The sequence below is a fragment of the Phascolarctos cinereus genome, unplaced genomic scaffold (genome assembly GCF_003287225.1).
Source record: "Phascolarctos cinereus isolate Bilbo 61053 unplaced genomic scaffold, phaCin_HiC Scaffold_4;HRSCAF=312, whole genome shotgun sequence".
In the NCBI taxonomy this organism is placed as follows: Eukaryota; Metazoa; Chordata; class Mammalia; order Diprotodontia; family Phascolarctidae; genus Phascolarctos; species Phascolarctos cinereus.
In genome coordinates this window covers 174,849,415-174,877,185 of record NW_027555847.1, presented here as the reverse complement: position 1 = coordinate 174,877,185, position 27,771 = coordinate 174,849,415, and the positions used below count along the sequence as shown (strand labels likewise).

The following is a 27,771-nucleotide window of genomic DNA, read 5'->3' as shown; positions in this document are numbered from 1 at the left end:
TTATTAAGCACCTACTATGTGACAGCCACCGTATTAAGTGCTGAATCACATATCACTATTCTTTCTATGGCTTTTCCAACACAATTGTTTGTCAGTAATATGTTGCATCCTATGCACTCCTATCATGTACCTCTCCAGTGACTGTTAGGTGATTCTCAACTTTAATTCTTCAGAGACTTAGGTAGTCCTTGCAGCCATACAATGTCACTAGAAGAATACTGATATTAAAAAGGTGAATCTTTGTCTCAGTAAAAAACTTAGGATCATGAAAAACACTGGGCAGTTTCCCTAAGTCAATCCTTCCCTTTCTCCTCCTGTTCAGTCTTAGACCCAATTCATTGTCCATCTGCAGTACCCATACAAGATTACATGTATTGATGGATCTACTCCTATGGGTTTTCTATGGGTTTGCCTGAGTAGATAGCCCAAATGCTTTTGGAGGATTATGGATTTCATTTAGAAAGACCTGCAATGTTCCTGGGTTTGATGTATTCAGGACAATGTCATTTGCAAACTGGAATATTCGAAACACTTCGTCATCCTTAAGAAATTCCTTTTACATTTGAACTCTGCTTTGGGCATTCTCTATGGTAGTGGCAAACACTTTTAGTGAGCAAAGCTCTCCCTCTTTAGTGCCTAATTTGATATTAAACATAAGAAGGTCATGAAGTTAAGTTATCACTGTTATATTTTTCAGGGACTCTTGTATGGTCAACATTTTGTTGGAGAAAATTCTTTGGGTCCATGTTTTGCTCTAGGATGATAACGTCCAAATGTTATGACTTCATTTTTCTAAGGTTCACTGTGAAAATCTTTCCAGATCTTTTCCATTTTGGTCTGTTTGTTGACCTCCTTTCAATTTCATCCTTAAATACCCGTGGGATGATCTGGCTTTCTCTCACCAAGTTTTCTGAAACTTGTTTTAGCCTTAAATGTTTTATGAAGCAATATTGTTCAAAACCTTCCACTACCTCGCCCCTTAAGATATTAAAAATGAATTTATATTCTAAACCAGAGGTTGTCAAACTATGACCTAAGGGCCCTGTTTTTGTATAGCCTGCAAACTAAAAATGGCTTTGTGGGGTTTTTTTACATTTTTTTTAAGACAAGGACATTTATTTGGGGGGAAAGGGGAAGATTCTTCAACCACTGGAGGAAAGGACCCTGGGGATCCTGAGGATGGCTGGGGATGTCAGGCATGTTGCTATCATCTTGAACAGAACAGGGTAGTTGTAAGGGATAGCTCTGTTGATCATACCCGTGTACTTGTATAAGGGCTTATGGGAGGTATGAGCAGAGCCATGGTGCCAACGGTGAATCAGGACATAGTCGGCATAGGCTTCTTGCCCCAGGCTTCTTTCAAGAACCAGCTTAGTCTGCCAGCCATATTGGTCACTTTACCTCTTTTTACATTTTTTAATACTGTATTTAAAAGTACTTGTATAACTTGCAGGCTAAGAATGGTTTTTATGTTTTATCATAAGATATTTCAAAATACAAAAACATTCTCAGCTCAGGGATGTACAGAAACAGGCAGCTGGCAGATTTGGCCCATGGACTGTAGTTTGCCAGCTCCTGTTCTAAACCATTGTTGTTTATCGTTTCTTTTTCTTTCCATTTGGCAAAGAGATCAAATGTTTGATGACTGAGGTCTTTCAGTCACCTCACTGGGACAACTAATTTACAGCAGTTAAACTTGCTTAGGAAAAAGGTAGTAGTCCATGTCAATGTCTATTCTTTCATCTATTCCTCATTTTCCATATCAACTGCTTATTTAAATTGGCCAGACTGAAGATGTCTCAAATGTCTCTCACCTCATTTCATTTTTCATTCTTTTTCCTAATTTAGTACTGATTGTAATCTCTGTTCTGTTAAGTTAGCAGACCTACTGTAAGTGGAAATAACTCTCACAGCAATAAGTAGTTGTTTTCTGTCTCTTAAATACAAAACTCTCCTCTCTAATAACTTCTTCATTATGTATAGTTTTGAAGTTTCTGGGTATACAATTTTTTAGCCTTTCTTGTTTATAACTTTATTCTCTGTTTACCTCTGTGCTTACCTTTGCATTAAAGTAATCAGACTACATGTAAATTTAATTTGGAGGGTCTTATCAAGGAGACAGAATTTCTGTGTTTCCTCTTCCTCTGCAACAGATGTTAGCACATAAGCTGCAATTAACTTCATGACAGTCTTTTTGCAAATACTTATCATGGGCACTCATTTCCAGGTGACCAGGTGTCCTGTTACACCTGTGATGTTTCTTGTTCTCTTCAGATATACAATAAAACCAATTTGCCAGCTCCTTTATTTGCCTCTCCAAAGGTACCTGAGAGCCAGCAGACTTCCATCAAACTGCACCTTTCTTTTGTCCTCTGGTTTCATTTAGACCCAGAATGTCATGATTCTATGATTTAGTCCCTCTGGTTATAGTATATCCAAGTGATCCCCGGTCCCTGGTCAAGGATCTCCTAGTAAGAATGACAACAGCTAAGTCAATGTTTATAAATGGTCTAAAAATTATGTTTCTTAACACTTTCCCCTTCTTTTCTATCTTTGTGCCACTAGGCTCGTTGTTTGGGTACTGATGGCTCAGAGTCAATATAAATAGCAATTTTTCTGTTTTGGCCAGAAACCCTGAGGATCTTCATCTCCCAGACTAATTTTTTTTTAAACTAGGTAAAAGAGGTCATTCTTTGCCTCACCTTTACGTAGTCTTAATTACTAAATGGGTGTTGCCTCAGACAAACTGAGACATTAAAAAGGCCAAGGTCTCCCACTGCATCCAAGGTCATCTCTAGTCAGCCTGATCTATATCTTGCTACTGGACCCAGATGGCTCCTGAAGAGAAAGTGAGGCTGGTGACTTTGTACAGCCCTTCCTCACTTAAATCCGATTCACTTGCAAGTCTTGACATCACCTTCCTGATCTCATGGTCCTCTTCTACAATGAAGGACAAACAACGACAACAATCCCTACGAAACTAGAAAGAGGCTGCACAGGACTGGAAGCCATTTTGTATTCTCTTTTGTTTCCCGGGTTGCCAAGGCCAAAGAATTCATCACTAAGAGGCCAGCATCTCAGCGATGAGCCACACTGTACTTAGTCAGGCTGGTCCTTGAAAAGTTGACATATCCTGTTGCTAGGACACTACTTGAAACCTTTCCAGCTTCAAGAACCTGACAAAGGTAGAACCTGACAAAGCTTATGCTCTGCTGGTATAGCCTTCAAGAACCTAGGATCACCTCCAAACTACAATAAGGCATTGGAGTAGGACCTCATGATGTTGTACAGTGGGAAAAGCACAGGCCCTGGAGTTAGAGCACTTGGGTTCAAATCCTACTGTTTACTATTTTTGTATGATAATGAGCAATTCACTTAAACTTGGTTTCCTTATCTATAAAATGAGGGTATTGGCCTGACTGGCCTTTGGGGTCCCTTCCAACTCTAGATTTGTGACCCTATGACTTACAGTTTTAATTCATATGTATCATATTGTAACTACTTACATAAATTATCTCCATTGCTTGACTGAAAACTCTTACAGGGCAAGGTCTATCTCTTATTTTTCTTTGTAGTTTCCTTAGCAACGAGAACAGTTTTGTACATATTAGGCATGTTATATGTTTTGTTGAATAAATGAATTTTCATTTGAGAAATAAGACTGAAATGACCCATAAGACAATAAGATACTTGGTTAGTTAAGAATCCCATTGACCGTGGTCTCTCATTATAACTTTTTTCGTTTTTCCATGAGAGGTTCAAATTCTTCCCTTTAAGAGAGATGCTTCTAACTCTTCTGCTGAGGGGTAGATGCGTGGTTCAGTGGATAGTAGGAATCAAGAAGAATTAAGTTCAAATCTAGCCTCAGACCCTTACTAGCTGTGTGACTCTGGACAAATCACTCAACCGGTGCCTGGCTCAGTTTCCTCATCTGTAAAATGGAAATGATAATAGCATGTACCCACCTATGTTGTTATAAGGATTAAATGAGATAACTTTGTAAAGTGCTTAGCACAGTGACTAGAACACTGTAGACATGTAATAAATGCCTATTTCTTTCCTTACTTCTACAGCTAGATTTATTCTGATGCTTTTCTTCTCCCACTCCAATCTATGGTAATTTAACTCTGAGTTAGACAAGTGAAGATCTCAGGTTTATCAGGAACCAGGTAGGACAGGCAAGAAGATTAATAAATCAGACAATGATATTCATTCATAAGAATCAAGGCAGGGGGAACCAACTTTGCAAATCCATATCCATATTTTATGAATGAATGAATGAATGAATGAAAAAGCATTTATAAAGCATTTACTATTTGCAAAACACTATGCTAAGCCCTAAGAATGCAAATAAAAATAATAATAGCTAACATAGAGTAACATTTTAAGCTTTGCAAAGATAATTCCTGCTTGCAAGGAGATCATGTTACAATGGGAGCCATAACATATATAGGACCAGTTGCAAATCAGATGGAAAAATTCAGTGGTCCTCAGAGTATAGTGACAAAGCAGATGGAAATGCATATATCTTTAGCGCCATTTACATCCCCACTGATGTTGACTATTTGACAATGCCAAAGACTCTGGTGTTAAGAACTTTCTTTTCTGGATCTTCAATAGCTATGCCTTCTGAAGAGGTCGAGGCTACAACACCTGCAGAGGAATTTGCTAGGTGCATTTCCCTAAGAGTTGCTCTCCTAACCAAGGAGGGCTAGGCAGGGTCAATGATCTGGGCAGCTGTGCTATTCCTGGGCTCTTTGGCTTACCTGCCCATTGTTGGCAGCTGGTCTGCAGTTTGTGGTTATAAGGATGTCAGTCCCCTCTCCATAAGGATTGTACCCCTCTATGATGGTTATAGGGTTAGTGGTTTAAGGGTACTGCAATTAACAGGGCTCTTGGCTGCAGGGTCCTGAGCTATCTCTGAGTCTTAATGGCAGTAGTCAAGATGGCATCAATAGTCTGATCCACCAGGTGCATGCCACTTCCTATCTCTCCCTTATGATTCCCTGCTGTTCCAGCTAGCTTGGCCCACCTGCTTGCTTCCCTTATTTATATGTTTATATGGTAATTACAATAATTTTGGGGGGGTTCATATTATATTACAGTGGCCTTTTTTTTTTCACTTGCCCATCCCATGGCCCCTAAATACAGGGGAAGCATGTCTAAAAATAATTTATCACCTGGAATAACCAAGCTACCTGGAATACAAACACATAATCTTGGATTTTGGTCCCTTTGTGCCTCAGTTGAACTCTGCAAAAAGGTATAATCTGAGTGGAGATACTTGAGATGGAAGAATAGAAGTTGGACATTCTTGCACATAGTCGGTACTTAATATGTCTGTTGAATTGAATTGATTTTCCTCTTTTCCTATGAACCTCTAACGCACTGAGACTAGTATTATCTCCTTCTTTGTGTGACTGTTAATAGATAGCCAAAAACCTTTTGGGGCCTTTTGGAGCAGTGTTTTGGAGAGAATAAAATACAAGAGATTTCCTGTCTGTGCTAAGCTTCAATCTGTCAGACCTGTCCTACCAGCTGGCAGTATACCTGAGCGAAAAAGACAGACATTGTTTTCTGTGACATCAGAACCAACAGATATGGATTTCATCCAGTGAAGAGGAAAAGTCAGAGCAGACAACCTGCATACTCTAGGGCAATAAAAATTCTTCCTTGTCCTGGAACCAAGGTGACGTAGGAGGTAGAACACTGGACTTGGAGTCAGGAAGACCAGAGTCCAAATCCAGCCTGAGACACTTATTAGACTGTATGACCTTGGGCAAGTCACTTACTCTTTCTTAGTCTCAGTGTCCTCACCTATAAAACAAGGAAAATAATAGTCCTTATCTTACAGGGTTATTGTGAAGATTAAATGTGATAACCTACATATAGCATTTTGGAAATATTAAAATATGTAAACCTTTAAGTCCCACCTTCAGCTGGAAGCCTTTCCTAGTTCTCCTTAATCTTGGAGCCTTCCTCTTCCAGCCCCCCAAATTATCCTGTCAAGAACTTGTTTGTACATTTTTTGCAGGTTGTCTCTCCCATTAGACAGTGAGTTCCTTAAAGGAAGAGACTGTCTTTTGCCTCAATGCTTATTAGCACAGTATCTGGAACACAGTAGGTACTTAATAATTGTTTACTGACTGCCTCACTAAAGAGCTCTACTTTGTAGTTCAGCAGTGTCTGACTCTTTGTGACCCCCATTTGGGGTTTTCTTGGAAAAGATACTAGCCTAGTGTGTCATTTCCTTCTCCAGCCATTTCACTGGTGAGGAACTAAGGCAAACAGGGTTAAGTGACTTGCCCAAGGTCACAGAGTTAGTAAGTATCTGAGGTCAGATTTGAACTCATGAAGATGAGTCTTCCTGTTTCCAAGCCCAGTACTCTATTTACTGCACTACCTAGCTGCCCTTGAAGAGCTCTAGAAATGCTCACTGTTATACTCATCTGAAAATTATGTTTGGCAGGAATGAGAACAAGGGGTTGTTTTTCTCCACCAGTTAATGAATGAGAATAAAACCCTAAGATCACTAAATAATCTGATTAAAGATTAAAATGTCTCCCTATTTATTAGATTTGCTGTTTAAAGTTATGAACAGTCACACAAAGAAGTAAATAATGGCAAACAGCAAATTCTAGGTGCTTCCTAATTCAACAAACATTTTACTACATGCAAGACACTGTGCTAGGTTAAAAAAATAAAAATAAAACAAAAATAAAACATTCAGTGCACATTCATCTTCTTTGTAACTCTACAATTATGTCCCCACAATAATTTGCATAATGTAGGTTGCTATTCCACTGATGGTGTAGAGATGAGAATCAAGTTTCTTATATCTGAGTTCCTCCCTTTATCTACTAGTGAATATTCCACACTGTTTCTATAGCCTTGCCTCATTCTTTACATCCTGGGATCAGAGAATTTAAAGTTTGAAAGGGGCCTAAGATGCCATCAGATTCAACCCTCTTATTTAACGGATGAAGAACTGAGGCCTAGGGAGAGGAAATGATATACCTAAGGTCACACTGTTGGTAAGAATCAAACATGTACTAGTCAGTTCAAACCACCCCTGGAGAGCTGATTATTAAATTTTCAGTGTGGGCATTTATACCTAAGAAATCAGCAAATGCTACAAATCAGGGCTTGTTGATTGTCTGGACTTAAGAAAATGATGGTGAAAGTGTTTATAACGCACATTAAGCTTAAAAGTGTGTCATGTGTACAATTCCCCCTCCCCTCAGAGGGTCCATTGTTAAACATTTATTAGAACACTGATGTTAAGAACCCAGGTCCTCTGACACCAAATCTGGGGCTCTTTCCACTATACCATGAAGCTGAGGACGTCTTTACTGAATGGTTCAAAGATTTAACTAAACCCTCCTACTAAATTTGTGAAACATTTGCCTCGCACACCCAAGAGTTACCAAACCATACCAAACCTTCATAGAAAATCTATTTTTAAAAGCCCTAGCTAGGTATATATTAGGTTCTTTCCAGCTTTACTATTTTGATTTACCTGAAATATTGTTCATTTGAATCTAGAAGTATTTTCTTGACTGGTGTCAGCAACTTACCAGTCATTCCACAAACTTGGGCCTTTAAACAAAAATCATCTTCTCCTTTGCTTGCGGGAAAATTTGTTGCATGAGCCTTTTACATTATTCTTGTCCTTTGCACACAGCATGCTCTTTCCCACCTCCAAGCTTTCTCTGATGCTTTTCCACCCACCTGGAATGCCCTTCCCCCTCTTCTCCTTCTATCTAAATCCTACCCACTCTTGAAAGCCCAGTTCAAATCTAAAAGAAGATAGGTGTCAATAACAGAGGAAAGTGATTAGAAGAAAGGTCAGGATTTTTTTTTTAAAAAAACGAAAGCATTTTCCCCATGAAACTCTTTCCATGGATTCAAAGCAATTTCCTATGAGGAAAGTAGGGTTATTCTTCCGGTTATACAGAAGAAGAGACTGGAATATGTAGAAGCTATGACTTGAAAATCTGGTTTAAAATCCTCAAATACTATTCTGCTCTATTCAATTAGATATTCAGCTTCTCATTATATATATATATATATTTGCTAAAGGCATTTAATAAAAGAATTTTATACAATCCTACCTCACCAAAAAAAAAATCAGCCCTCTGGTCTTTTTCTCTTTTATGTTATCTTTTAATTAAGTACATGCTTAGTGTTTAACAAAATAAATTTAAATATGTAGAGAATCCCATCATCAGAGAGCTCTTTCTCCTGTTAAAAGGCAAATGAATCACTACCTTAGGTCTACATTTCCATCACATTATGCAAATAAAAAAAGTACCTCAAAATCAAACATCAGATCCTTATATCAGCTTGATGTTTTTATTTTTGGAAACTGATCATAACAATAGTAATAATCATGATACTATATTAATCTATATTAATACATTTCATTGATCTTATATATGATGGCATAGATATAGAAAGGTGGGAAGGAGTCCCCAAAGATCTTCTAATTGTTATTCTTCTCTCAAACAGCTCTTATAATAGACTATATAGCCAACAGTGTGAAACCCCAAAAGATAATACTAACAGCTAGCAAGCTAAGATTCCAAAGCTTGTCTTAAATCAATTTCCTAAGAAGATTCCAAATTTGAGTAAATACAAAAATCCCAACCTTGGATTTTAAGATAGCTGTAAAAACGACCAGAGTCTGTGGGCAGAGTTCTAAAAAGCGTGAGAATAGGTTTTGATTCCTGCAAGGAAGACACATAAAGGAATTTATCTAAAAAGCTCTGAACAGCTTACAGCCTGTGACCTAAATGATTAAGAAGTTCACAGGGCAAGAAAAGACTACAATAAGGTGATGGGAGTGATAACCAATAGTTCAGTATTACTCCAGGGTATTATTGTGCAAAAAGAAAAAAATCAAGTCATTTCCTTGGATGCTATTAAAAGTTTCATCTAAATTAACATCGGCTTATCAGGTCCAAAACAATGTCTATTGGGTTATAACATGGTAGGCTCCAGAAGCAGCCACAGCTGCCTCATGCTTGTGAAATTAATGAACATATATCCTAGGAGTCTTTTCAGTCTAGTTTGAAGAAATGTTGATACATTCAGTCCTGATCCCATAACAGATATCACAGCTGAAATATTCAGTGGGAGAGTTTGACATTTGAATATTGGAAAGATGGAGCCAGGAGGAAAAAAGAGAAAGAGTTAAAATAGTAGAGTACCCTGTACTATATGGTAAAACACTCCAGCAGTCCAAATGTGGATTGACCTGTAGTCCCTATTCAAGCTGAATACTCCTGAATCAGAACACATCTGTGCCATTCTAAGAAGACTTTCTAAATCTCAATGATTGGAGAAGGGAAGATCGTGAAAACACACAATTTGCTACTGGATAAAGATGATGCAAAGAGCACACACATTGGGATTGAAAGTTACCCAAGAAAACCCTAATAAAAATTAAACCAAATATGTCATCTGTCCTTGAAACCCCCATTTCCACCCCCAGTATCTTGGAAATATATATGCCTGCTTTAGGGCTCATTCTGAGAACGGGTTATCTAGAGCAAAGGCAGGAATTTACAGGCTGAATGAGAAGGGGAGATCGCCTTTCACAACATCTGGTGAACAGCTGCATTAAGGCAGGCAAGGTGAAGGGCACTTGGAGTCTCCTTAGGTTTTTGCCAGGATTAATGTCCCTGTTGCCCTCAGGAAGCACCCTCCTGCCTTTGGACTCTGGGGGCAGAAGTGTCAACTGTTGCATCCTTCGAAAAAAAATCCTTCATCTCTGGAAAGATGCTCTTTGTACTGAAGACCTTAGAGATTTAGGAAACAGAGCTCATCTGTTATACAATGACAGTGTATACAAACCAAAACCTTTAGTTGAGCCAAGTGCCACCTCAACCCACTAAATAGGTGAAGTAGGCATGTGTGCCTGGAGAGAAAGAAGGAATGCTGAGAATTTCACATGCACTCTCAACCAAGAAAACTGATCATGGACAACTGCCTCTTTTAGGAATGTAGGGTTCACTTGTTCTCATAGCATCAGGGTGGAAGAAATCATCCTTCACCCCTAGTCTCTCCTCCCGCCTGCCTGCAACTGAGGAAGAGTGCCCACTTGAAGGACCATCAGAAAGCAACTGGACCAGGATTTCGAAAGCCCAAACCAGAGCCCAGGAATTGGTGTTCCCTCTCCATTTCCCACTGGGCTCTGTTCGCAAAGTCCCCTGGCCAGAGGACACATAGGCTGAGAAGCCAGCGGGAATGACGTGCGGGTCCCCCTTTGTTAGAAGCCTAAGCCCGCGCGGCGCTGCGCATCGCCCCCCTCAGCTCAAAGCACCGCCGCGGGGGCGCCTTCTTCAGCCGGGCAGGGAACGGTCTCTAGCTTTTACCGCGCTCAAGCAGCCACCAGCGTGGTTGCAGGGCTGCTCCACTGTCCCCGCCCGGGTACTCACTTCTCCCCAGTCCCTCCGCTTTCCACTCCGTCTCCTCCACGGCCCCATAGCGCCGCAGCGGCTTTTCAGCCTCCAGGTGGGCGGACAAGGATTGCTTTAACTCCATCGCCGGTTCCACTGCCGGGGCGATGGGTCTCCTTTACTCCATCCCCCCAGCGGGCTGCAAGGAGGGAGGTGGCTCCAGCCAGCAGCGTTTTAAGGGGCTGGGCGTCCGTGACGCTACTGCATCTCTTCCGCCGGCAGAGTCGCGGAGCGGCAGACTGGTACCCAGGAAGGGGAGGGATGCGGTGCACATGCGCAGTAGTGACTCGGAAAGGTCTGGGGGCTGGGTTGCAAGCAGAGGGCCGGGAAATAACTCTGAGAACAGCAGCAACGAAAACAGAGCAGCCAAGGGAAAGTGAGCAAGACACAGGTCCCATGCTGAATCTCTCCTTCTGGTGGATGTCTTGAGGAAAGGTTAAAAGTGTCAGGGGTCTGTATGCGTTTTGTATGTGGTTGGGTCCGTGAGTGCTATATATCACCTGTAAGCAGGGTGACCAGCCTTGAGTGGGATTCGTGAGCCTATCTGTGGACGATGTATCCATCTTTGAGTGAATAATGCAAATGTGTCAGTGTTGGTGTATGGACAAGGGTTTGGGGGAGGGTTGTGTTTCTGTGACTATGCATTTGTATACCTCTGCATGGTTTGCATCTTTGTGTATAACAGTGTAGCAGCGATATCTGGATGTATATGAACTAAAGGGAGAGATAAGGATATCATAACCTCAGATACAATAAAACTAATTGGAAAGGCTTCTAGTTCCCTTTTGTCTGGAAATCTATGCTCCTAAGTGCTTACAAAAGTGTTAAGGAATGAATTACTTTCCAGAAATCCTGAATACCTCTGTCAGTGACAAAATACAGTGACTTTAAGAATATAAAGCACATACATTTAACAAAAACGAACATCTGGCTTGTATCTGGGGTTTTGCATCCAACGGCCCTATTCTTTAGGGCATAATTATTTTAAGATGCACTAGGCAAATGATCTAATTTTGGAATATTTGTAAAAAAAGAAGATTTCAACCCTGCAGCAAAAAGGAAAGCACCTGTCCATTTGCACTGTTTCAGGGTGACAATAAGGCAATTTAAATAACTCTGGAAAACTTCTGGAGTGATTTTCTACCCTTAGATTCACATCTTGGCTTAGTGCTTTGCTTCTCCTGAGAATGCCAATGACTCAGAAGGGATTCAAGATAACCATAAAAGGCTAGGTCAACAGAAGTATATATTCCCAGCAATGGAGGATTCTTAACCACATAATGATCTTCATTCTTATCTTCCACGAATTTACTGAATTGTTTTCTTAGCTAAGAGAGGAAACCTGTTAAAATGAAAATGTACATAAGGCTATACATCCATGATATATATAATGTATATAAAATATAATGGCTTGTTAGGACTGTATTTATACTGCTATACATGATGATGAAAATGAATTAACCTTTCCTTCCATGTATCTTTAATAGTTTCTTCATGTCTTCCTACAAATAGATCTACTGATCTTTAAAAAAAAAAATAGCCTTCACTTAATACTTGTGCCCAACACAATTCCCAACATTCCACCTCTCTCCTACCCATTAACTGCTAAAGTTCTTTTAAAAACTGCCTACATGAGTGCCTTTACCCATTTGTTATCTAGTTTCCATCTCACTTACACTACTGTAATTACTTTTTCAAGATATTAATCACCAAATGGCCAAACCCGATGGTCTTTTTTTATTCTTATCCTCCTTGACCTCTACATAATATTTGCATTGTTGCTACATCTCCCATGTGATATTACTCCTCTCCCCCTGGCTTTTGGAACACCACACTCACCTGATTCTCCCACCTCTCTAGCCATTCCTTTTTTTTTTCTCTCTGTCACTGGCTCCTTGTTTTCATCTTTTAAGGTAGGAATTCCCTTATGGACACTGACCCTTTTTAGGTAGGTGTTCCCCTAAGTTTCTGCCCTGGGCCCTCTGCTTTTCTCCTTCTATACTATTTCTCTTGGAAATCTCAATCGCTTTTATGACTGTGAATATCACCTCTATGCAAGTCACTCACAAATTTATATCTCCAGCTCTGGTCCAAGCGTATTTCCAGCTCTACTTAGATGTTCCACTGACACCTCAACTTCAATATGACTTTCCCCTAAAACCTCTTCCTCCAGCTGACATCACTATTTCTATCTGTGGCACCACCATTTGCTGTCTCTCACATTAGAAACTTTGGTCTTCTCTTTGACTCTCTAACCCCTCTCATCCCTCATTTTCAATTATCATTATTTTGATTTTATCTTCATAATATCTTTGATCATCCCTACCCATTCTGGTATGAACTCTCATTACCACCCACTGTACTATTACAATAGCCTTCTAGCAGGTACTCCTGCCTCTCCTCTCTCCCACCTCCAATCTATTCTCCACACTGCTTTAATACTTTCATATCTTTCTGAAGATAAAAATGAAATATAAATAGAGCACCGACCTGAAGTCAGGAGGACCTGAGTTTAAATCTGGCCTCAGACCAAACACTTACTAGCTGTGTGACCCTGGGCAAGTCACTTAATCCCAATTGCCTAAAAAAAAATATTCAGACTAAAACAAAATAATCATGAAGGACCTGAACAACTAAGTGAACTAAGGCTTCACCATTGCTTATCTACTTGTGCTTTGGAGAGCCTAGAGACTGTGACTAGAAGCCCAGCCTTTACACTTACCAAAGGAAGAAGAGCAAGAGACAGCTGTGAGAGGCAATGGTGTCAAGAAAGGTATAACTGAGCTGAAAATGAGAGTTGGGAGTAGCAAACTGCCACAGCCTCTGTGCCCAAGTGGCTTCAACCACATGGCAACTGTAGGCTAAAAGAATGATGTGGATAAAAATAAAATAAAAATAAAAATTGGGGCAGCTAAGTGTTGCAGTGCATAGAGCACCAGCCCTGGAGTCAGAAGGACCTGAGTTCAAATCTAAATGAAGAGCAAACACTTGACACTTACTAACTGTGTGACCCTGGGCAAGTCACTTAACCCCAATTGCCTAAAAAAAAATTTTTTTTAATTAACTTAAAAAAAAGAATGATGTGGAATTGAAGGTTCTGTTTTTAATCACTAACATCTCGGAGTTAGACACAAAACAAAGGTTTTTTTTTAAAGCTGGATAGCATATTGTTAAATTTCCCAAAAGCAGTGAACAAAAGGAATTCAGACTGTCTTGTATTGCCCTTGGCACAAAAGAAGATGGGAGAAGGCATAGTAAATAGAAGATTGAGGAAGTTTTCCTCTGGGGCCTGGGGGCAACTCTTAGGGATCCCCTCAAAGGAAGACTTGGGTGGCTCCATTCATGGGAGGGTGGGGAACAGAAAGGAAAATTAGATAGTTCTCAAAGTTTAAACTCCTTTGCTTGTGCATTCAAAGCACTTCAGAACCTGATACTCTAACTTTCCAGTCTTTTCTCTTGCTGCTCCCTTCATTTACTGTAGCCTTCAGCCAAATTCCTCATACATGTCCTGCAATTTTACATTTTTCAGGCCTAGGATCACACTGTTTCCTAATTACTGTCAAACTTTTAAAAGTTGACCTCTGGGGCAACTAGGTTGTGCAGTGGATAAAGCACCAGCCCTGGAGTCAGGAGGACCTGAATTCAAATCCAGCCTCAGACACATAACACTTCCTAGCTGTATGACTCTGGGCAAGTCACTTAATCCTAATTTCTTTGTAAAAAAAGTTGACCTCTTTGACTGCTAGGCAGCAATTGACACTGCTGATGGTGCCTTCCTTTTGCTTATCCTTTTTCCTCCTGGGCTTCAGGACCCCCACACTCTTCTGGTACTCCTACCTCCATAACTATACCTCTCTCTCCTTCACCACCCTTGTCTACCTGCTACATTCCTACCAAAAGCACAACTTGAATACTATGGCCTCCAGGAAGCCTTCCCTACAATGACCTTCCATCCACACCCACGCCAATGGCCAGTAGGAACTCACTTGTCAATCTGTTGATATCTCTCCTAGCATATATTGTTTTGTAATACAATTATTTCATGTATATATTATAAGGAGGCAGCTAGGTGACTCCTAATGGATAAAGCACTGGGCCTGGACTCAGGAAGACAGTTCCGCTGGCCTCAGACACTTATGATTATACTGTGTGAGCCCCCTTCTCCCCCTGCTGGGCACTTAACGTCAGCTTGCCTTAATCCAAATGGCAAACCACTCCAGTATCTTTGCCAAGAAAATCCCTTGGGCAGTATGGTCTACAGGGTCAGGAAGGGTTGGACATGACTGAACAACTGAACAACAACTTATTATAGTCCCCACAGAGTACATTGTATTGAAGGAATAAGATCTATATGTCTTATTTAAACTCTGTACCTTCTTCAGCATATAGCATAGTACACACTGAGCATTTCATTAATATTTGTTGAATTGAATTGAAATGTTCCAGTTGTTTATGATTTCTACAAAGAAATTTACTTCTTTTCAAAATGTATCATTTTCTATTCTAAGTCATGGGAAGGAGAGAAAATGTGGGGATTGATATGTATGCCAATTGTTCAAGTCATTAGTACTCTTGCAAATTTACCCCCAACAGTCTCCTGGAACCTAGAGCTATTTCTTTTTTTTTTTTTGGAAATCTCGTTATCTGTTTGACTGATCTCTTTCCATCTTCACAGGGGCTAGGAAAATCAGAAATAATGCAGGTGAAGACATTGATATCTATTAGAAATGAACCAACACAATGACCAATCTGTAGCTATCCCCACAGCTCCCTCTGAGAACACTCTAGACCTTCTCCAGTTCTAGCTGGCAATCTAGTCATTTCCCCAAGGAGGCACTTTACCATACGTTGTGATTATTATCACAGCAGGCCCAGAAAGAAAGGGGGGGAAACATCTAATTGTGGAATGATCTGATGGAGAAAGTAGAAATCTTTTAGTGGTCAGAAGTGATAAGAGGTGCTCCTTCCAGAGAATGAGACTTTGGATTCTTCCTTGAATGGAAGCAGCGGGGTATACTGGATAGAGAGCTGGTCTTGAAGCCAAGAGGACCAGGGTTCAAGTCCTGTCTGGGATACATTCTATCTGTGTGACCCTGGGCAAGTAAGTTACTAAACCTCTCAGTGATCTAGGCAACTCTCTGAAACTAGAAGTTACAAAAAAAAGACGCTGGGGGCAGCTAGGTGGCACAGTGGATAGAGCACTGGCCCTGAAGTCAGTAGTACTTGAGTTCAAATCCAGCCTCAGACCAAACACTTGATACTTACTAGCTGTGTGACCCTGGGCAACTCACTTAACCCCAATTGCCTAAAAGAAAAAAAAAAGATGCTGACCTGTATGGATAGAGGGAGTTTTCTCACCCGGGCATTCTCTATGGCAGGGAAATCACAGATCTAATAACTATTCTCAATCACTTCAATGAAAGAGGAAAATTCCTAAATTCTAAAAGGAAAAAGCATTACTGCCCTTAGATCCTAGTAAGCAGAGGCAGTAAACCCCACACGCCAGGAGGCCCTTGCTCATCATAGACCCAATAAATTATTGAGATAAAGATAAAATATTCAGATTAAAGTAAACTAAGTGAATATTACCTTATTTGTTACTAGCTGTGTGACCCTGGGCAAGTCACTTAACCTCGGTTGCCTCACCAAAAAGAAACAAAATGTTTTTGACCCAGCAATAGCACTTCTAGGACAGCATGCCAAAGAGATCACACAAATGGGAAAAGGACCCACCTGTACAAAAATATTTCTAGCAGCTGTTCTTGTGGTGGCCAAGAATTGGAACTTGAGGGGATGCCCATCAATTAGGGAACGGCTGAACAAGTTGTGGTATACGTAGGTAATGGAATACTATTGTGCTATAAGAAATGATGAACAGGTGGACTTCAGAAAAACCTGGAAAGACTTGTATGGTCTGATGCTGAGTGAAGTGAGCAGAACCAAGTGAACGTTGTACACAGTAACAGCCACAGTTGTGCTATGGCTAATATTGATAGACTTAACCCTTCTCAGCAATACAAGAATCTAAGACATCTCCAAAGGCCTCATGATGGAAAATGCTATCCACATGCAGAGAAAGAACTATGGAGTTTGAATACAGATTGAAGTATACTATTTGCTATTTTTTTTTCTATTGTTGATATTTGTTTCCTCATTCTGGTGGTTCCTCCTATGGGTTCTAATTCTTCTTTACAACATGACTAATGTGAAAATATGTTTAGTAGGAAGGTATATGTAGAGCCTATATCAGATTGCACACCATCTTCGGGAAGGAGAAGAGGAGGGAGGGTAAGAAAATTTAAAACTCTAAATCTTATGAAAGTGAATATTGAAAACTAAAAATAAATTAATTAATTAATAAAAAAAAATCTATTGCAACTCTGAGAAAAAAAATTATTACCTTGTTTGTATGGGACATGGGAACATCTGAATACAACTAAATTAAGCCAGCTAATTGTCCTGGACTTTGTGGTCCAAAAGGGGTCCAAAGGCAAAAAATGGAATGAGTTGAGTAATGGCGGAATACCTGTGCAGGAAAAGCTCCTAATGTGGAGCTGAGGTGGTTAGTTGCCACATCTGTGCATGTGACAAGCTCAGCTGTGCAGAGGTGGATTTCTATTCCCAATTCTGGGCTGTTGGGCCTTCTCCAGGTGAGTTTAATTCATCTCCCTCACTGACTCAAAGAATGAGGGGAGGTGGGAGAAGAAGAAACACTGGCGCTACCTCAGGACCTTCAGACTGAGCTGGACTACACTTAGGCTTTCCATGACTATCCCTCAGCCTGGCGCTAAGGACTGAACTTGGGGACAGGACCACAGGCTGTGGACAGGGCCTTGGGAAGCTGGCTAGGCATGATTTTTTTCTCAACCTACCCCAAAGCCCTTCCTTCATGCAATCCAAAGATGGCCTTGGCTTAGGAGCTATCTCCTATCCCAGGACACTAGTTAGGTGGCCTTCTGTAGGAACATGGCAGAGAAAAAATGAGTGCCCAAGGGCATCCCAGATCTCTTCTACAGCAGGATGAGATGAGTAAGTGTAAGACTGTCTGGTCAATGTCATCCTTGTGCTCCAAATGCCTCTTTTCCCAGCCATTCTCAAACACTGTCGGATGGAACCAAGTGTACAGTAAAAACGTACTATTAACAATAAGAAAAATAAAAATAGCAAGCATTTACATAGTGCATTAATATTTATAAAGCACTTTTTTTATGATATCCCATTTAATCCTCCCAACAACACTGGGAGGTAGGGGCTATTATTATCCCCATTTTACAGGTGAGAAAAGTGAACACGGGAAAATTTAAGCCACTTGCCCAGAGTCATACAGCCAGCATGATTTGAAGCATGAATTGAACCTGTCTTCCTGACTCTAAGGCCAGGGCTAGACTAGTCATCTTCATCATTATCTTTTTTTTTTTTTGTGGTTAGGCAATGGCATTAAGTGACTTGCCCAGGGTCACACAGCTGGTAAGTGTTATATATCTGAGACCAGATTTGAACTCAGGTCCTCCTGAATCAAGGGCGAGTACTCTATCCACTGAGCCACCTAGCTGCCCCCTTAATCACTATCTTTGAAAACTCAGAAGTAGAAAATCTGGATTTGGAAATGCACTTTTTCACTTTCTGTTGCTTCAGAGGAGAGAACTAGAAGTAGGCGGTATAATCTGCAGGGAGAAAGATTTTAGCTCAATCTCTTCCTTTGCCACCAGTGCTCTAGTTGGTTTCAACTCAGCTATCACCATTAAGGGAAGCTATGTAGTGCACTGGATAGAGTGCTAGGCCTAGAGTTAGGAGGATCTGAGTTCAAATCTGACCTCAGACATTTACTAGCTGTGTGACCCTGGGCAAGTCACTTAACTTTGTTTGCCTCAGTTTCCTCATTGTAAAAATGAGCTGGAGGAGGAAAAGGTAAATCACTGCAGTGTCTTTGCCAAGAAAACCCCAAATGGGGTCACCAAGAGGTGGACACAACTGAACAAATCCTCAGTGTCCCCAGCCCCCAACTCCCAGCCCAGATAAGCTCATTACAACAAAACTCATCCTCATGGAAGTGGTTTCCCTTTGGTACTCATGCCCCATCAGTGCCTTCAGTTGCTTCTGCCTCTCAAACTGGAGGGCTGGAGGGTGACACAAAAGCAAAAAGAAACAAACAAAAAACCCTCTTGCCAAAGCCTGCCTTTAGAGATGGCTCAGAATCCTTGCCATCCCTTGTATTGCCTCCAGTTGCTCTGCTTGTATTAAACTCCACCCTCATCATGTGTGCCCTGCCCCATCCCCCAGTCAGGTACCCTTTGGCTATACAGCTCCCTTTTTTATATTGTTCCCCTCCCCCCTTTAGATTGTAAACTCCTTGAGGACAGGGACTGTCTCTCACTTATACCCCCAGTGCTTAGCACAGTGCTTGGTACATAGTATGAGCTTAATAAATATTTATTCTTTGTGTTGTATTGTATTGTGGAATGCTCCGTCTTCTTTGCTAGCAATAGAAGCAAAAAAATGAGTGTTTTCTTTTTTTTTTTAAATCACTAAAGTCTTTCTACAGACTATATTAGATGTCTTAAATACCAAGCATTCCCCTGAAAATTCCCTTTTCTGCAGAGAAAATGTATTAACCAGAGCAGTGAAAGGATGATATATGCTACCCTATAGTTTTGTTCATCTAAAGAATCAGTACTGATTACAATGAAGATATACATGCAAACCTGTGAAAATGCTGAGAGCCAGCTCAGAACAATATTCCTTGATTAAAAAAGTGTTTTCTTCTATAAGTTTCAGGGACTTTACATGAGATAGCTACATAATTGTAATATGATTCTTCAACTCAAATTGGTGTTGCCAATTCATTATAACAAAATAATTGCATAAGAATGTAAATATTGTTGATTCTCCCCTCTGACTTTGTACTATGCTCATGCCACACAAACACCAATTTGTACTTATTGCGTGGCCTCTATATGTGATCTCTATCAAGAAATATTAATATTGTTCAATGCTTAAGGGGCTAAAAAGAGGGACATATGATCTAATTTTGGTCAGTAATACCATCTGGATAATGCTGATTCAGAAAGAGAACATTTGTTAGTTGCAATGAGGTACAAAATAGATCAGGTTATGAATCATACTGTATGAAATAAAATGTTACTATTACTAATGCATTATGTGCTAAACAGAGTACAAGACATAGAATTAGATATAATGCCTGACCAATAGACCAATGGTCCAAATTATACCTGCAGAAAGATGCAAGAAATGGTACTACAATACAACGGTATCACAGGGCATTGTGATTATGGTCAATTGAGAACCCAAGATTAAGGTGAAATACTTCAATCAATGTCATCAACCCACTGAGCCATGTCTGAACAATACAACTAGCAATTTCATTGTTTAGCCATGAAAATAAAAGTATGTGGGGGAAGAAATAGAAGCAGCCAGGCATGGCTTATAGACAGATCAATAGATGGAGTCCTTTCTTTGGAAAATGAGATATTGTCTTGCTACCATGCCAAAAGATGCCTAAACAATTGGGGTGGGGTGGGAGGGGGTGAATGGGAAGACCAACTCCTCACACATTGCCCATAACTTTTTACCACAGTAAAAACAGAAGAACTTTTTAAAGTGAGTCTATCAGGCTGTGTTGACACAAAACAAAATCAAGAATAGTTGTTGTCATATATCCAGATAATTTGCCAGTGGTATTAGGGTCTGCTTAGCTCTTGACTCCTACTTTTTTTTCCTTGCATCCTCTTGCCTCGGTGCAGATTAAGACCAGGGCTTTACGTCCACTGGTACAATGGTCAGAAGTGGGCATCTCTTCTAACCCAGAACAATTTTTTTTTACTTCCACTTAGCCTCATAAATTTCGCCAAAGTAAGCTTCATAAAGAAGCAGGGGGTCCAAAAGAGTCAAGGCCAAGAATATCTGCTTCTGCCTGCTCCTGAATCACACGCACAATCTTTTTCAAATAAAATGGAGAAGAACAATATAAATGCCAAGAACAAACATCTATTTCTTGGGACCACATTTGCCTGGATAATCTTTAGCATTTCATTTAACCTGGCTTTGAAATCCTCTCTGGGCTTCAAAGGACTACTAATTTGAGAGATAAGAAAGTGGAAGAAAATTACTTCCTTCTTATTAGTGTAAGGGGATGAGGGAGAGTTATCAGCCAAAATGCTGATCAATTTAATGAATTCCCTAATCAGTTTGGGGTGATTAGAGGGCATGGATGCATTGAGAGGACACATCTCAATGAGATAGGAATGCACACTGGCATCTCTTTTAGAGAACACAGGAAATTCCTCTTTTGGCTCCCAATGGCTAGGGGTGCCTCCAAGATGATTGAGAACTGAAAATAAGAGGAAGTAGACCCTTCTAAGAGGGGTAAGTCACCTAACCCTGTTGGCTTCACCTTCCTCATCTGTAAAATGATCCGAAGGAGGAAATGTCAATGGGCAGCTACGTGGTACAGTGGATAGAGCACCAGCCCTGGAATCAGGAGGACCTGAGTTCAAATCCGGCCTCAGACACATAATACTTACCAGCTGTTTGACTCTGGCCAAGTCACTTAAGACACATTGCCTCATTTAAAAAAAAAAAAAGGAAATGGCAAACCACTCCAGTAACCTTGCCAAGAAAACCCCAAATGCGGTCATGAAGAGTTGGACATGACTGAAAACACTGAACAACAAAAACCTTACTCTACAGGTACAAAACCATGCTCTTAACATCGTTCAGCCAATGGTCTCTTTATAGCATCATTTCTACGGGATTAAATGCCCTCCTGTAATGTTATTTCACCTAAATACATGTGTTCATAGAACTAATGAACATTGTCAGAAGGGAAGAGTAGAGGTGTCAGGTTTTCTTTTCAATATGTTGGTTGTGATGGATTTATTTTACTTCCCTTTTCATTCTTTATTGTAAGGGATAGCTCTATGCAGTGGGAAATATAAATGACATCTAAAATTAATTTTTTAAAAGAAAATTTCCCTTATGGAAAATAAGGCTGAAGAATTGGGATGGTTTTATTTTAGTTTCCTTGTTCTTTACACTTTCTGTATATCTGTGGAAAAAATAATCCTCAACTTTACATTCAAACTGATCTATACACAATGTGATTATTATTTATGTGTGTGTATATATATATATATGTGTATATATATATATATATATATATATGTTGAAAGCCAATTTTCTCTTGTGTGATATAATTGATGTTAAATTGTTGAGAGGAATGACTCAAAAGGTATATACTATATTGCTCTTTGTAATTTCTCCCAAGGGTTGAAAAAGCTTATTTGCCCTATTTCCTGCTATGAAACCCTTTATAAACATTCATATCACCCAGCTAGGTGTTCTCTAATGCCAATACCACCATTTAGTTGGCCAAAAGCCTGAGAATTTCAGTTCATCTTGCTACAATTTATCATTATGGACTATCATCAGTACAAAAAAAAAATTTGACAGATCATTATTTCTGCATAGTAGGTTTACAACCTAGTGTTCAGCTGCACTAAATTAAGAATTTATGTTCCTTTATCAAATTCTATGAATATCCTTAACCATCTGCTCCTTAACAAAATCCTGACACAAGCTAATTTTCCTCTGACTTACCTTTGACAGAAAAGAGAAATCAACTAAAATCAGCAAAAATTTTTATTGGCACACATTTTCCTTCCCCACTTCTACCTGCCTCCCCCACAACAATGGGGTCTTATCCTGAAATTAGCTTGGTTATTGAGGAAATGAGATGAGCGAGGACCATTTTCACTCTAGCTCATACTTTCCTTTCATTTTCTAAAATGCAACCCTTGATATGTTTCTGCACATGGCATGATAAAAATAAAATTTAACAAACCTGAAATCCAAACATCTCATGTTATTTTCTTCCCCTTAGTTCATACCCTCTTAAATTATAGATTATGGAAAATGGTAATTCAGGGGCAAATGTAGCAAACAACAATAATTCTAATGACAAACTGGTTTTAGTAAATTAAAAATAATGTCACTATTACTCTTGTAGGCAAGACACAGAATCATACATTTAGAGTTAGAAGGGAGACAATTTCGTCCAAACTCCTCATTTTACACTTGAGAAAAGTGAAGCCCAGGAAAGTAAAATAACTTCTTTCAAGATCACCCTTCCTTCCACAGCCTCCACTTACAAAGGATTCCCAGGTCAAATATCTTGTTTCCATTTTTCACCAACCTGAATTCTCGACTTCTCCATCACGTTCCCTTGCTGGGGACCTTCCTCCTTCCCACCTCTCATTTTCAGCTTCCTTCTATGTGTTATCTTCCCCTATTAGAATGTAAGCTTCTTGAGGATGGGAACTGTCTCACTTTATTTCTATCTGTATTCCTAGCACTTAGCACAGTGTCTGGCACATAACAAATACTTAATAAATGCTTCTTCACTGACTGACTGAGCCATCAGAGACTGAACTGAGCATCAGAGAGTCAGAGTGCTGCCAAGGCTGAAAAAGCATTGCTCAGTACCATAACCCATGCAATGTATTTGCATTTGCAATGTATTTTTCCATTTTTCTATTACACAAGGAATAATATCTTGAGAAGTTATTTAGAATCATTGCCTAGGATTTAATCTGACAACATTTGGAAGAATTAAGTGATAAAGATAAGTGATCAGACAAGGAAAACTTCTTAACGATGACTACATCAGAACACAGATACAATCCAATTTAAAAGAATAAACTATGTAATGTTAAAATAAAGGGGATTAATAAAGATTTCCATTGGTCATAAAGTCTAACCAATTCTTTTGCCCTATTTCCTAAAACATTTAAAATGGCAATAAAAACAATAACTTCACAAATCAGTTGCTGTACTTACGATTAAAATTTCTTTTTCATGAAGATATAAAATGTGATTTTAATTTACAGATTTATACATGTACAATTTACTCTTTGCAATCAACTTAGTATTTCCAATACACAATGACATTTTCTATTCCAGATGTTTTGAAAATTGTATTCTTCTCTTTCATTGTTCTGGTAAATGATGAAATATGGCATTTCATCTCTAGTACTGAGAAGTGGGTACTTAAGCCTCATATCAGCTACTTAGCCCTACAGGAGACAACTGAAATCAATCCAGAGGTAGAGAACTAGTTGTTTAATATTTGCCAAGCACAGTACTAGGTGCTGAGTAGTGGCTCAAAGGAATTAGATATTATCTCTGCCCTAGAAGAGCTTAAAATCTAACAGGGAATCAATTTTGAATTTGTATCCAGAAAAGTATGGAAAACTATTTAATCCACCTAAAAACTAAAACAAAAACTCAACTATCATGGTATTTGGAAATGTCTGGATAATAACTACCTGAATTTCAATTTTTATATGGCGTTTGGCGGCCAAAGAGACAGCGCCATGGCTGGCCTCATAGAGAAGTGGAAGAAATGATTCTCCATGTATGATTTGAGGAAGGGGGAAACATGTTCCTTTTATTATGTTAAGTTGTGAACAGATGATTACATTCCACAAACCCTGGTCCACATGGCAAAATACACAAATTATTCTGAGTGGGTATATATGAAGTTGGTGGATGTTAGAAGTTTGAGAGGGGGGTCAGCTAGCTACGCTTTTGGCCACTTCCTCTGATCCCCATCTCCTAAGAAAGAAAATCTTTGGACCTCCGGATATTCCGGAGATTGCAAGTGGTTTTACTGGGGGCTGGGTCCCTGCTAAACAGTAACTTAGGGAAGCTAAGATAACTTAATGAGTTTCAGCCTAATCTCCAGGAAAATGAGATAAACAGGTGAGTAGGCTTTGAGAGAGCAGCAGCTGAGATGGGAAAAGGACAGAGGGGCATCAATTCATAGCAGATAAAAGGAGCACGGTCCTACTGAATCACATCTGAACATTCCAGGTCCCATAAATCAAAGACCTCGAGGCATTCCTCTTTTAAAAAGCAGGAAGTGCTCCAAGTCTGGTTTTTCTTAAAGCTGGCTCTCCTGTATATACCCAGCACATGACAGAGTACAAAGTTGTGCCTGGGTGAGGATAGAGTAACCATATCTACTCTAAAACTAAACTTGCTCACATTTATTAAGAGCAGTTAAGATTAAGGTCACCCCAGCTTCAAACCCAGATAGGAAACTGGTGTGAGACAGTGGTTGCTTCTTCCTTCCATCTAGAACAGGTCTCACACACAAGCCAGAGGAAGCAAGTGGTATGTTTCAAGGGATGGCATAAAGGTACACTTCACCAAAATATCTTCCCTATATCACAGAACAGTCTTTCAATGAGATAGTTGTTTGGCTTAACAAGAACATACACAAGAGAATGTTGAGGAAAAGGCTGGGAATTCGTTATCTAATAACTGTTAGATTGGCAAGGGTTTGGTGGTATATGTTTAATAACTGGCTCTCCAGGAGAAGATAGATAGATACATAGATAGATAGATAGATAGATAGATAGATAGATAGATAGATAGATAGATAGATAGATAGACAGAAAGAAAGAGAGAGAGAAAGATAGAGAGAGAGAGAGATAGAAATAGACAGATAGATATAGATAGATAAACAGATAGATAGATAGATGGATGGATGGATGTATAACACACCTTTAAGTTCAATATGCATTATTAACATTTTCTCTATCACTTTCTCAAATTTGTGCAATCAATAAAACATAAATCAAGCCTTGACTTGTAGCATTTGCCAATTTTTGAGGTATCAACACACTAAAAATTCAGCAATCCACTCTCCTAGACTGGTTTGAGCTGGCTCCAGAACACCTCTACAACTTACAGGATTACACATTTAGAGGTATAAAGGATTTTAGAGATTCTATAAATATTCCAACCCTATTCACTCTCCAGATGAGAAATTCATGCACAATTTGCAGTACTTAGATTTCTCTGAGATTAGCCTCACTAAGAAGATGGGTATTTTGAAGGCAGCAGAAAAAAGGGAAAGAATGTGGTAATTTTGGCATATGGGGAACTTTGGGTTAAGGTAAGCATGAATGGAAGTAAAGTAGCAGACTCTGGGTAGTCAGAAGACACTGCACATCTGAAGAACTACTGAGAGAAGGTAACAGTAACAGGACAGTCATTTTAAAATGTGCAAAAAATTATTAGAGGCCTTATATTAGTAAGAAATAACAATACAGTTGGGCTTTTTAAAAAGATATGCACATAATGGAAATTAAATTCACAATTTTAAAATTGAGAATAGGGAAAATAAAACTTTAGCAAATATAATAAACAATTTAAAATATATTTCAAACCCATATTATTGCTAATTAACTTGGGAGGGGAAAGAAGAAAGTAGAAAAGACAAAGACAAATACAGAGGGAAAGACAGATAAGAAGGGAAGTGTCAAAGTGAGATGTTCTTAACTTTCTCATATCATGGACCCCTGTAGCAGTCTGGTGAAACCTATAGACCCCTTCCCAGGATAATATTGTTAAATGCATAAAATATAACGTATAGAATTATAAAGAAAATCAACTATATTAAAATACAGTTATCAAAATATTTTTTAAAAACAAGCTCATGGACCCAAGATTAAGAACCCTTTTTCTATGTAAATTTTGAAATGTTAGTCTGGTAAAAATACTCATGCCATACTCTACTATTTCCAAATTTTCAACTATTCTTCATCTTTAATCCTTCAGAAGTTTGAACCTGAATGGATTAATCACAACTGTCCACCAAGGAAGACATTATTCTCTCAGCTTCAGCAGCAGTGACCAGCACAATACAACTTCATCAGCCAGATTAAATCAGAGGCAATGTCTCAGCATCTCTGAGTCACTCGTCCTTAGAAGCTTTACAGGAATACTTATTTAGAGACAGACTTTTACTGATTTGTATTTGGTCCCTTCCTGATTCCAAACACTTATTATTTATGAACACCAAGTAAATGCAGCCATCACAAGGTCCACATCTGCTGGCACTGAGATGGCTTACTTGGTAATATTCTCAGATGAATCCAATTAGTAGTACAAGAAAACCACATACAGAACACATGGCTAAACCATTTCTCAATACAAGTTGTTAGTGTAAACAATGGTATGTTATATTTTTCCAAATGCTCTACCACTAATACACTTAGTGTTCAACTTCACTAAAAGGTTCATTGCAGGAAACAGAAAAGATTTTGGTGTACCTTCAAATGGAGTGAAAAGAGAAGATAATTTTTTTAAATGCATACAATGGTCTGCTAGGCATAGAAGTGAAATTTCAGCTATGTTTTTTAAAAAGTACTCACTTTAATAGAATAACATCATTTAGAAAATCTCAATCAGTTAGAAGTTACAACTTTCAGTCTGACTCAGAAAATAATCAGCCCTAGTAAAAACTGTTAAAAGTTATTAAGGCTATGTCAACGACACATCAGATTGGTCAATTCAGCCAAAATAGTTGCAATCACATAATAATCTTAAATATGCAAGTTGAGCCATTTGAGGTATAAATTTCAGTGTGAAAGGCAAAAGAACCAAAAGCCAATTTCTACATGAAGCTAAGAAAAATATGAAATTATTACCTTTAAAGAGAAGCTAAAGTCAGAAAAATTATCCAAGATGCCTTCAGTTCTTTCTCCTCTTCTCTGACTATCCAAATCCTGTTGCCTTCAAATCCTCTTCCCCATGAAGCTTTCCCAGATCACTTCAGTCTGCAATGACCTTTTTCTCCTGTAAATTCATAGCACTTAATGTCTCTATGTTCATTTGGCAATTAATCTGGTATTGCTCTATGATGCTTCTTGTATTCTTATTTACCTTTTCATGAAGGTATTAATTAATTAATTAACAATCAAGTTGTAAGCTGTTTAAAGGTAGGGAATATGTCTTCTTACCAACCACAGTGCACAGTGCCTTGAATGTAGTAGACCCCCAATAAAATTACATTAAATTGGTTGACATGCCCTCTTAAATAAATTAACTTCAACTTTTCCTTGTATCATAAACATATTCTTACACTAGAAATGGAAGTATATTGTTTGCAAAAATTCAGGCGAGTATAAAGCTTTAATCACTAAGTCACTCTTTTAGTAAAGAAAGATCTATACCCTTTTAGAATTTTTGTGAATATTATGCTTCAATTAGTCAGTGTGGAAAAAGTTTTTATTCTAGAATTGTTCCCAAACTTTTAATCAAGGCAATGCAAGTAATATTCCTCCACCACAAAAAAATAATTAATGTTGCCCGCAACCAGATAGTACACTGAACAGAAAGGTGTGAAATAAAATGTGAAGACGTGGGCCAGGCAAAGCAGTAGAACTGACTCAGTTTATTCTTCTGAGGGTACCGGATATATAGAGAAAATCCATGCTAA

At 39.1% G+C, this 27,771-nt stretch overlaps 1 protein-coding gene and 1 pseudogene across 1 annotated transcript in view; both read right to left on the bottom strand.

Moving 5' to 3' along the window:
* Window positions 1-10,700, bottom strand: part of BMERB1 (bMERB domain containing 1) — a 131,711-nt gene extending 121,011 nt beyond the window's left edge. The window contains exon 1 of the mRNA XM_021001857.2: window positions 10,443-10,700. Coding sequence (XP_020857516.1) covers window positions 10,443-10,548 — 106 coding nt within the window. The 5' untranslated portion in view covers window positions 10,549-10,700. The remainder of the gene's footprint in view (window positions 1-10,442) is intronic.
* LOC110218824 (NADH dehydrogenase [ubiquinone] 1 alpha subcomplex subunit 3 pseudogene) lies at window positions 1,090-1,387 on the bottom strand (annotated as a pseudogene).
* Window positions 10,701-27,771: the final 17,071 nt, after the last annotated feature.